We start from the raw sequence: 10,612 nt of genomic DNA, 5'->3' as shown, positions 1-10,612 counted from the left end.
AAAATTAAAGCGCTCAAAGACACACGTCATTTAACCATAAGATTTGCCAAGCGGAACTCTGCTCCCGCCTTTTCTGCTGATTAACTTCTCTCTCTCTCTCTCTCTTTCTAACTTCGCTTTCTCTACTAAAGTGCTTCAATGTTTTCCAGGAAGTTCTTGCTAACATTCGATGTGGACGATAGGCCTATTTCCCCCCTCTGTCTTGTTAAAACAGATCAGTACCCTCCCCCCACCCCACACACTCAGTGCAAACATTCAAAGAGAACCGGACCCCATTGAAAGACTCAGCATTCATACGGCCACTTGGGTGTATTCCACAGATTCAGAGGCAGCATGGTTCACAAAAGTCCAGATGTTGCCCTTGTGGCCTTGAGGGTTGACATTGACATAATCTGTGGCTTCCTTGACGTTCTCATAGTCCAGGGCCGATTCACTTTTCAGTCCTCCGGAGGATGGAAAAATGACTTGGGTGTAATTCACATTCCTGGGGGCCTGGGGTAAGAAGCAGAGACACACAGATCCGTTGCTGTGCCTTGGATGGCTGTGGGTAAATATTGAAGGCCCCAGATCCTATCCTCTGAACTAGGAGGTAGAACAGTAGCACTAAACACGGTCTTCAGTCAATTAACTGGGATGTCCCGTGAAATCATGGCCCCAAACCTCCAAATCAAGGAACCAAATCTCACAAGGTAATTGGCTGTACATGAGTACTATCAGTTCGTTCGTTTAATTTGGATAGCACCCATGCAGACTCACTTTGATTGAATGGTCCATGGTGATGCGGGCTGTGGACCTGACCACCTTCACCTAAAGATGCCATTTAAAAAGTGCAAGCCACACCCACTGCCATGGAGGCCACGCTGACTCATAGAGACCCTAGAGGACAGGTAGAACTGCTCCTGCGGGTTCCCATGAAGGTAACTTTTTATGGAAGTAGAACACCCCAGCTCATCTTTTTTCCTTGGAGTGGCTGGTGGTTTTGAACAATCAACCTTTGCGATCAAAATCCAAACCATAACCACCATGCCACCAGGGCTCCTCTATGGATGCTATAGTGATTCATGAAAGCCCTCTGCCCTTGGCCCATCTCCTTAGCTGGGGGGCCCTGAGTTTGCAGGCTTTACCGCAGGGGCTCCCCAGAACTCTCTCCAGATTGCTTGTGAAGGGCTCATACCTGGTGGCTGGACGGCGAGCTGTCCGAGCTGTCGGAGCTGTCATCTGAGGAGGTGTCGCTGTCATCTAGGGAGAAATGCAAAGAGAAAGCCAGCGATGTTGAGAGACGAGACAAGGAGAGGGAGAAGGAGGCAAAGACAGGCAGAGCCAACGATGAAAGCGGAGTGGGGAACAGGGATGGGGAGTCCGAGAGAAAGAAAGAAGCAGAATGGAGAGAAAGTGGCCTTCAACAACAGCCAGAAAGGACTCAGGTCTGCGTCTGAGAGAGAACCGCCATGAAGTGCGGCGCAGGGCGAACAGCTCCTGTCCCAGCAAGCCTGCCACTAGCTGTGGGGCCCCAAATAGGTCACCCTCCTTTTTTGTGCCCCACTTTCTATTACCTTGCTTTTGCAAGACATGTGGGATGGATGGTTATCTCGGAGATCTATCGCCATGCAGGCTCTGATTCTTCCCCGGCTCTGGTGCTGTCTTGGGTCAGCAGGATCAGTGTGAGGCCACTGCTACCCCCATTCTACTGGCAGAATTCACGAGCGCAGCCGTCTCGGGGTCCCGCATGAAACCTTATCTCAGGGCCATGGAAGCCTGACAGCGGGATTCCTCCCACTGAAAAGATGAGATTAGAAGGCCAGAACTAACAAAAATCAGCCAGGAAATCCACCAATGGGGAGGGCGTATGCGAGGGGGAGTGGCTTGTCAGGGGGCACCTGGCCCAGCCTCCCAGCCCTGAGATAGAAGAGGAGGGTGTGCTGGGGGAGGATGTTGCAGCTTTATGATGCTGGTGTAATCAGGTGCGGTGGAATCAGTTACCACGCAGGGCGATCCTTTGTACGGCAGAGGAAACACTGTCCACTCCCATCCTGTTCTTACGTTCCAGCCCATTGTTGCAGCCATGTGTCCACTCAACTTGCTCAGGAAGGTCTTCCTCTTTCCACTGCCCCTCTACTTTACCAGGTAGGCTATCCTTTTCCGGGGCACTAGCTCCTGATGACATGTCCGATGTCCTTGAGAGGAAGTCTCACCATCCTTGCTTCTAAGGAGCATTCTGGCTGTAATCCTTCCAAGGCTGATACATTTGTTCTTTTGGTCGTAAATGGTACTTTTTCTTGATGTAAATGGTACAATATTCTTTCACAGCACCATAATTCACATGCATTGATTCTTTTTTTTAAATTGTCCAAAACTTTCACATGCATATGAGGCCATTGAAATACCATGGCTTGAGTCAGGCATACCTTAGTCCTCAAAGGGACATCCTTGCTTTTTGACATTTTAAAGAGGTCGTGTGCAGCAGATTTACCCAATGCAATCCATCCTTTGATCTCTCGACTGCTGCTTCCAAGAACATTGATTGTGGATTCCAGAAAGATGAAATCCGTGCTAATTTCAATCTTCCAGGTGTGAGGATTTTGGTTTTCTTTAAGTTGTAATCCATACCGAAAGCAGCAATTCTTGATCACCATCATCAAGTGCTTCAAGTCCGCTTTACGTTCAGAAAGCCAGGTAGTGGCATCTGCATATTGCAGGTTGTTAATAAGCCTTCCCCCAATCCTGATGCCAAATTCTTCTTCGTCCAGTCCAGCTTCTCAGATGATTTGCTCAGCACACAGACTGAACAAGTGTGGTGAGAGGATACAACTCTGAGGAAACCTTCCTTGATTTTAAACCATGCAAGATTCTATTCACACAACTGCCTCTTTATTCAGGCACAGGCTCCACATGACCATAATGAAATGTTCTGGAATTTCCATCCTTCTCAAGGCTATACATGGATTGCTAGGGTCCCACACAGTCACATGCCTTTACATAGTCAATGAAACACAAGTGAGCATCTTTCTGGTACCCACTGCTTTCAGTCAAGATCTATTTGACATCAGCAATGATATCTCTTGTTCCATGTTTTCTTTTGAATCCACCTGGAATTTCTGGCAGCTCCCTGTCCATGTACTTCTACAGCTATTGTTGGATCTTCGGTAAAATTTTACCTGCACGTGATGTCAATGATATTGTTCTATGATTTTTGCATTCTGTTAGGCCACCTTCCTGTGGAGTGGTACAAATATGCATCTCTCCCAGTCAGTTGGCCAGGTCGCTGTCTTCTAAATTCCTTGGCATAGCGCCACATCGCCTGTTGAAACATGTCCACTGGTGTTCCGCCAGTTCCTGGAACCCTGTTTTGGGGCTAATGCTTTCAGTGCTGTTTGGGCTTCTTCCTTCAACACCTTTGACCCTTGATCATACGTTACTTCTTGAAACGGTTGAGTGTTGAGTAGTCCTTCTTGTACAGCGATTCTGTGTGCTCTTTCCATGCCCTTTCGATGCTTCCTGCTTTGTTCAATATTTTGCCCATAGAATCTTTCAATATCCCAGCTTGTGGCTTGAATCTTTTCTTGAGTTCGTTTGGTTTAAGATATGAGGAGCATGCTCTTCCTTTTGCCTTTGTAGCTCTGGGTCGTTGTGCATTTCACGATAAAGCTTGACTTTCTTCTCCAGATGCCCTTTGACATTTCTGTCTGCTCTTTCACTTCATCGCTTCCCTGCACGGTCAATGCCAGTTGCTTTAGCAATGGAAGAAATATTAAGAGCAAGTTTCAAAGTCTCTTCTGTCATCCACTTTGATCTCATTTTTTTCCTTTCTGGACTTTTTCATGACTTTTTACTTTCTTCATGTGTGATATTCTTGATATCCTCCCACAGCTCATCAAGTCTTCTGTCATTTCTGTCCCAGGAGTCAAATCTATTCTTGAGATGGTCTCAAAATTCAGCTGGGATATATTCACGGTGGTCTGGGGGCTCTTGTGGACTTGTTTTAAATTTTTTCAGCTTCAACCTGAACTTACATATGCTCAATTGATGGTCTGTCCCACAGTCGGCCCCTGGCCTGGCTTTAGATGCTGACACGGAGCTTCCCCATCGTCTCTTCCCACAGGTGTCGTCCATGTGATTTCTGTGTGCTCCGTGTGGAGAAGTGCTCATGCACAGTCGCCTTTGTGCTGCTGAGAAAGGCATTTGCTATGAGCGAGTCGGTGGTCTTGCAAAATGATATGACATGATCTCCAGTTTTTTCTCAGCAAGGCCACATTGTCCAACTCCTGTTTCCAAATGTTGCATTCTAATTGCTAATAATTATTAACGCATCTTGATTGTACATCTGTTCAATTTCAGACTAAAGGTATTTGTAAAATTCTTCAACTTCTGCATCATTTGCCTTCCTTTGAGCAATAACTCTCTTGACAGGATTTTCTTATGTTTGGATAGATATTCCTCAACCACAGACAGCACTGTACTTCAAGACAGATATTGAAACGGACCTTTGACGGTGAGCGGAACACCATTCCTCCTGAACTTGTCCTGCCCTGCAGAGTCAACCCTATGGCTGTCTGATTCAAATGTCCAATTCAGCCCCTCACGCCTCCACCTTTATGTGTTCCATTTCATTTTTGACAACTCCAAATTTTCTTGATTCACACCTGTACATTCCAAGTTCCAGTTATTAATAGATGTTTGCAGCGGATTCTTCTCATGTTGAGTCATGCCTCGTCAGCAAGTGAATGCCCAGATGACTTGTCTCCATCCACATCACTGTGGCCGGCTCTGCTGTGAGCAGGCAGCTCTTCCTCAGTCATATTCTGAGTGCCATCTGACCGGAGGGGGTCAGCGTCTGGCATCTTCCTCAGTCATATTCTGAGTGCCATCTGACCGGAGGGGGTCAGCGTCTGGCACTCTCTCAGACAAGGTTCTATGGCGATTCACGAAGTTTTCGGTATCTCACAACACTTCACTGCTACTTATAAGGTTCTCGGTGACTGGTTCCTCAGAAGTAGCCCACTCCTTCTTCATAGCCTGTCTGGGAGTGCTGCCGAAGCCCGTTCCCATTGGGTGAACCTGCTCATATTTGAAATATCAGTGACATCGCTTCCAGCATCACAACAGCACACAAGCCACGCTGTGGCAAACACCACAGTATGATAAACTGACGGACAAGTGGTGGTCAGTCCATGGGTCGGAGGGGCCTATAGATTTGGACCATCTGCAAGACTCAGTGTTTATGAAAATACCCTGAGAGAGAAGGGCCTTTGGGGGCAGGCAGCTGTGGCAGCTTCTGGAAGCAGACCGAGACGGGCTGGATGGCCCAGTAGATGGGCTGGGTGAGACAGAGGCAGCAGAAAAAGCAGTTCTATTAATTGTCAGAGCAGAAGGGGAGATGCCATTGTATTACAGAGACGCTGGCAGAGGCAGCCCCCGCCCACCCCCGCGGTCAGTGCCACTGAACCACACCTGTAAAAGCACTTTTTTAAAAAAAGCTGCCAAGTCAGCTCCAACCCATGATGACCCCGCGTGCCCCAGAGTGAACTGCTCTTTAGGGGGTCCTCAAGGCCACAATCTTTCACAAGGCCTTTCTTCTCAGGTGCCTGAGGGTGGATTTGAACCACCAACCCTGTCAGTTAGTATCTGAACCCTGGACCCTTTGGGCCATCTCCTTAGTCATCAGATCCCATGTTCTGAAAAAGGTGGTTGTCTGTCGAGGTCTTTCCCGAGGGCGGGTGCTGGGAGCCCTCAGGGCAGAGGTTCCGGTGGGCATGGAGGACTCTGGCTGCAGGGGGCTCCCTGGTGTCCACCCGAGCAAGGTGAGCTTCACACAGTGCCCTGCGCCAGTCCCTGGGTTACTCACGCCTGCAGTGGAGGTCCGACACAGGGCTGCGCCTCTGTGTTCCCTCTGCGTTCCCTGGGTTCTCCTTGGCGACAGACAGGCAGTGGTGGGCAGGGCTGGGCCCAGGGCTCGGGGGCTTGGCTGTGACCACTTTGGGCTCACTCTCATTAGCTGTGGGAAGAAGGCAGGGCAAAAGTGAGAGTTGCCTGCGTTGGGCCAGTGCTCTCTCCCTATCTCGAACTAAGTGCCTTCTCAGCACGGCTCTCAGGGGACCGTCCCTTCCAAGAGCAGCTCCTGCCCTTGTTTGACCTCCTGGACCTACCCCCTCCCCTCTCTCTGGCCTGCCTGCTCCTCCTGGCCCCGCCCCTCAGCTCCTCAGAGACCCCACCTGTGCTAGGGTCTTCTGGGGAGCCTCTCACCTGCTCACTTCCTGCAGGTTGACACCCAAATGTCAGTGCCACAAAGACGCAAGTCCATTCCCGCTCAGAGCAGCCGAGCGCACGCACGGAGCAGACCTGCCCCTGTGGGCGCCTGAGGCTGGAACTCTGGATGAGAGCAGAACGTCACCGCCACCTCAGCTTTCTCCCAGCGGACACAATCTATCCCCCTCTCAATTCACCACACTCTCGCTTGCTTCCCTTCTCCTTCTCGGCTGCATCGCACACACTGAGTGTTTTGCGGATTCTGTGTGTGTTGCTCCTGTCCCCCAGGAGGACAGGAGCTTTTGTTTTGGTCCCTGCTGCATCGCCATGGTCTACAGGGCACCTTTGGTGCTAAAGAACTACCTGCTGCATTAGTGAATGAATGGAGAAGACCAGACATCACATAAAAGACAGCCTCCCACCCCCCTGTCTTAGATCAAGGCAATCCCCAAAGCAACTGCAATCTATTTTCCTCAGTGACAAGGGCTCCTCAGGGCAGAGCCTGTCTGCCTTAATTATAGGTTGGTGCCAGAATCTAAGTTCATCTTTTGGCCTCACTGTATTGCTCCTGTTGCCATTCAAGGCCACCTGCCTGCTCCCTCTCTGGGTGGTGAGGGAACAGTTTCATTAGGCCCAGGCCGCACCAAGCCTTCTGCACAGGCACCCCAGGAGAGGCTTGGTTCTAGGCAAGAACCTGGGCGTGGGAGGACGTGGGCAGTTACTGCCAACCAGAAAGAGTGTAGGGAAGAGTTAGGCCAGAGTGGGGGGTCTGTGGACGGAGGGCCTGGACAGTGGGTCCTCGGGGATGTTTTTAAGTGATAGCTGGGGATTCGTTCTGCGGCAGGCTCAGGAATGGCGTCTGAGGGTGACTGGGAGAAGGGGGCACTGAACCACTTACCTCTGCGCCTGCTGAGCAGGTAATTGAGGGCCGTGAGGAGGCAGGTCTGCAGGAAGACAGACACGGCTGCAATTACCAGGCCGTGCCAGACCTTCATGTTGCTGTGGAGAAAGCAGAGGGGCACGGTCGGTCCGATGCAATCAATGGCTTTATTTAGAGATCTGCCAGCCTCTCGGAGCAGCCAGGCTGGGGGAGCCAGGGAGAGTGGGGTGTGCACTTGGTAGCTGGCTCTCCCAGGGAGTCCTGGCCGGAACCTCAATCGGAAACGTGGTTCCAGCCCCGCTCCGGGCCTTCCTGGGTCACTCACTCTGTCAGCATGGTAAGCTTCTCGCTGGGCAACCTCCAGTCGGGCACGTGGGGCTCCAAGGGTCTTTCTAGAGGCAGCAGGAAGGGCTTCGGAGAAACTGCTCTGGGAGCTTCTGGCCGGGTTTTTCAGAGCTCGTGTTGGGGCAAGGCAGCTGGTCAGGACTCTGGGTCCTACGTTCGAATGACCCTGGGCAAAGTCCTCAGAGTGGGGACCATCTGCTTTCCTTTCCCCAGATTTTGAATCTGCAAAATAGCAGTAATAATCATTACAATAATGAAAGCTAACAGCCAATGGCCAGTCTTTGGATAATGCCAATGGTGAATGCGCTGGGCTGCTCCTGAATGGTTGGAGGTTCGAGTCCAGCCAAAGGCATCTTGGAAGAAAGCTCTAGTGATCTACTTCCAGAAAACCATCCCCACTACAAACCTTACGGAGCACAGTTCGACTCTGACACCCAGGGGTTCGCCATCAGTCAGACCACCTCAGCGGCCACCAGTCACTCGGTGCCAACGCAGCGTCTCATCTATGCCACACAGCAAGCCTCTGAGCGAGACGTGGTTTAACAACAAAACCATGAACCGAAGACCAGTTACCATCAAGTTGATTCTGACGTGTGGCAAGGCCGTCCTCTGTGTCAGCATAGAGTGGCGCTGGATGGCGAGCTGAAAAGTTGGTGGTTGAAGCCTACCAGCTCCCAAAAAGGAGAAAGCGGTGGCTGTTTCGGCAAATATTACCGCCATGCACACCTTATGGGGTAGCTCCAATCTGTCCGCCGGGGGGCTGTCTATGAGTCAGCATTGACTCGGTGATCATGACCAATGGATGCTGCTGTTGGCTGCCATTGAGTCAAGGTGACCCCATGTGTGCAGAGTAAAACTGCTCTGTGGGATTCTCAATCGTGACCTTTCCGAAGGAGATGGGCCAGCCTTTCAGTCAGCAGCGCAGCCCTGGGCATCTGTCTCACCGGCTCACTGCCATGGCATCGACGCTGGCTCACAGTCACCCTCTAGGGCAGAGTAGACCTGCCCCCATGTGGGAGTTTCCGGGACTGTGACTCTTCAAGGGAGGGGAACCCCGTCTTTCTCCTGAGGGGCAGCTGGTGGTTTCCAACTGCTCACCTTGCAGTTAGAGGCCACCCTGGACCATGTACCCCGCCAGGGCTCCCACCGGGGACCCCTAGACAATCCAGATGACCAGCAACCCCCAGAAAGCCAACTGGGTCATAAATAAGTGGTGGCTCCCACCCACCACCCAAAACGGGAAGCCAGAAAGTTGGAAGTCAAACAGAAAAGTGATCAAAATGAAGCGAGATGATCTTGCAAGAAAAACACTGATCTCGAGGGACTTGGTGCCTTCATGTAAAAAAGCAGGCCTCGATAAAGCGCCCTGCTCTTGCCTAATTTTGGCTAAACCCAAATCAAACCCACTACTGCCCAGTAGATCTCAACTCACACCCAGTCTATAGGGCAGAGATGAACAGCCCACTGGGTTTCCCAGAAGGCTGTGCGTTGCGTGGAAGCAGACTGTTACAGTCTTTTCCTGCACAGCAACTGGTAGGTTTGAACTGCTGTCTTCCCAGTAAGGCTCCTCTAAAATAACACTTCATTACAGATGCTGATTTCTCAAGCTCGCAGCTGGGGGTCTTTGAGTCCCCTGCTGGTCACCTATGGGGGAAAAACGAGGATTTTACCTGACAAGCTTTATTTTATCCTCCAAAGATGTGAAAATTGTAGAAAGGGGCTAGAAGCGAGGCCAATCAACCTGGGAAACCAGCCTCCTTCCATTTATAAAGGAGCACTAGTGCTTCAGTCTTGACGACCTCATTATTGAATGTCTCGTTTGTCCTGAGTCACAAACATGATTCTTTCTCTCCTTGGAAAGGCACAACACTATACTGCCAAGTTGGTGGTCTGATGACTCCACACTCTAAGCTCATATGTTTTCAAGATTCCCTTTCCCCTTTATTCAAGGAGGCCTTGTGGCGTGGCAGCTACCTGGTGTGGGTTGCTAACCACAAGGTCAACAGTTCGAGACTACCAGTCACTCTACAAGAGAAAGATGAGGTTTTCTACCTCTGTGAAGAGTTGCAGTCTCAGAAATGCTCAGGGCAAGTTCTACCCTGTCCTATCGTTTCACTATGAGTTGGCATCAACTCAATGGCAGTGAATGAGTGAATTTCCCCTTTGTTTAGTAAAAATGTCACAGCTATGTAGTTATTTGCTACTAATGACTAGAATATTATTTCAGAACTGTCCCATTGGGTTACCAAGGTCCTAACTAAAAAATTAATTTTATTGGGAGCTCTTATAGTTCCTATAGCATTTCAGACACCAACTGTATGAAGCATATTTGTACATATGTTGCCATCATCATTTCATAAACATTTACTTTCTTTTTTTCTATTTCAAACTTTTGGGGGTTGTGTATTTAAAAAAAACTCATTTTATTGGGGGCTCGAACAACTCTGATCACAATCCATACATACATCCATCGTGTCAAGTCAATTTGTCCATTTGTTGCCATCATTATTCTCAAAACATTTACTTTCTATTTGAGCCCTTGGTATCAGCTCCTCTCTTTTCCCTCCCTTCCCCCTCCCACCCTCGTGAACCCTTGATAAATTATTATTTTCATATCTTAAACCAACCACTGTCTCCCTTCAGCCACCTTTCTGTTGTTCACCCCCCCCCTGTGGCGGGTGTGTGTGTGTGGGCGGGGGGAGATTATGTGTCCATCATTGCTCTTAGTTCCTCCTTCCTCCTTTCCTCACCCACCTTCTCCCTACCCTCCTGGTATTGCTGCTTCCATTACTGTTCCTGAGGCGTTTATGTGACCTGACTCTGTGTGTTATGAGCTCTTACCTGTTTCTGTGTACATGCTCCAGTCTAGCCAGAGATGAAAGGCAGGACTGGGGTCAAGATTGTGAGGGGGAAGGGAGAGGAAGCCTCAACGAACCAGAGGAATATTGTGTGTTTCATCGGTGCTACACTGCACCCTGATTGACTCATCCCTTCCTCTGTGAAGGGATGTGCTATTGTCTACAGATGGTTTGGGGTCTCTGCTCTGAACCTGGTCATTTTCAACAGTATGTTTTTGTTGTTGATTTGGGTCTTCTGTGCCTGTTACCTGCTCCTGCCGACACCTCATGATCACACAGTGCTTCT

The 10,612-nt window shown here is 49.9% G+C and overlaps 1 protein-coding gene across 1 annotated transcript; it reads right to left on the bottom strand.

Moving 5' to 3' along the window:
• Nucleotides 1-291: 291 nt before the first annotated feature.
• Nucleotides 292-7,238, bottom strand: RHEX (regulator of hemoglobinization and erythroid cell expansion). Its single transcript, XM_075540557.1, has 4 exons — nt 7,142-7,238; nt 5,843-5,992; nt 1,175-1,239; nt 292-492 (listed from the first exon to the last, which is right to left on the bottom strand). Exons 1-4 carry the CDS (start codon nt 7,236-7,238, stop codon nt 292-294), a joined length of 513 nt encoding a protein of 170 aa, XP_075396672.1.
• Between the last annotated feature and the right edge of the window lie 3,374 nt (nt 7,239-10,612).

Source organism: Tenrec ecaudatus, chromosome 1 (assembly GCF_050624435.1).
Source record: "Tenrec ecaudatus isolate mTenEca1 chromosome 1, mTenEca1.hap1, whole genome shotgun sequence".
Taxonomy (NCBI): domain Eukaryota; kingdom Metazoa; phylum Chordata; class Mammalia; order Afrosoricida; family Tenrecidae; genus Tenrec; species Tenrec ecaudatus.
Note: the sequence above shows the minus strand (reverse complement) of the source record. Positions and strands in the feature narration are given on the sequence as shown.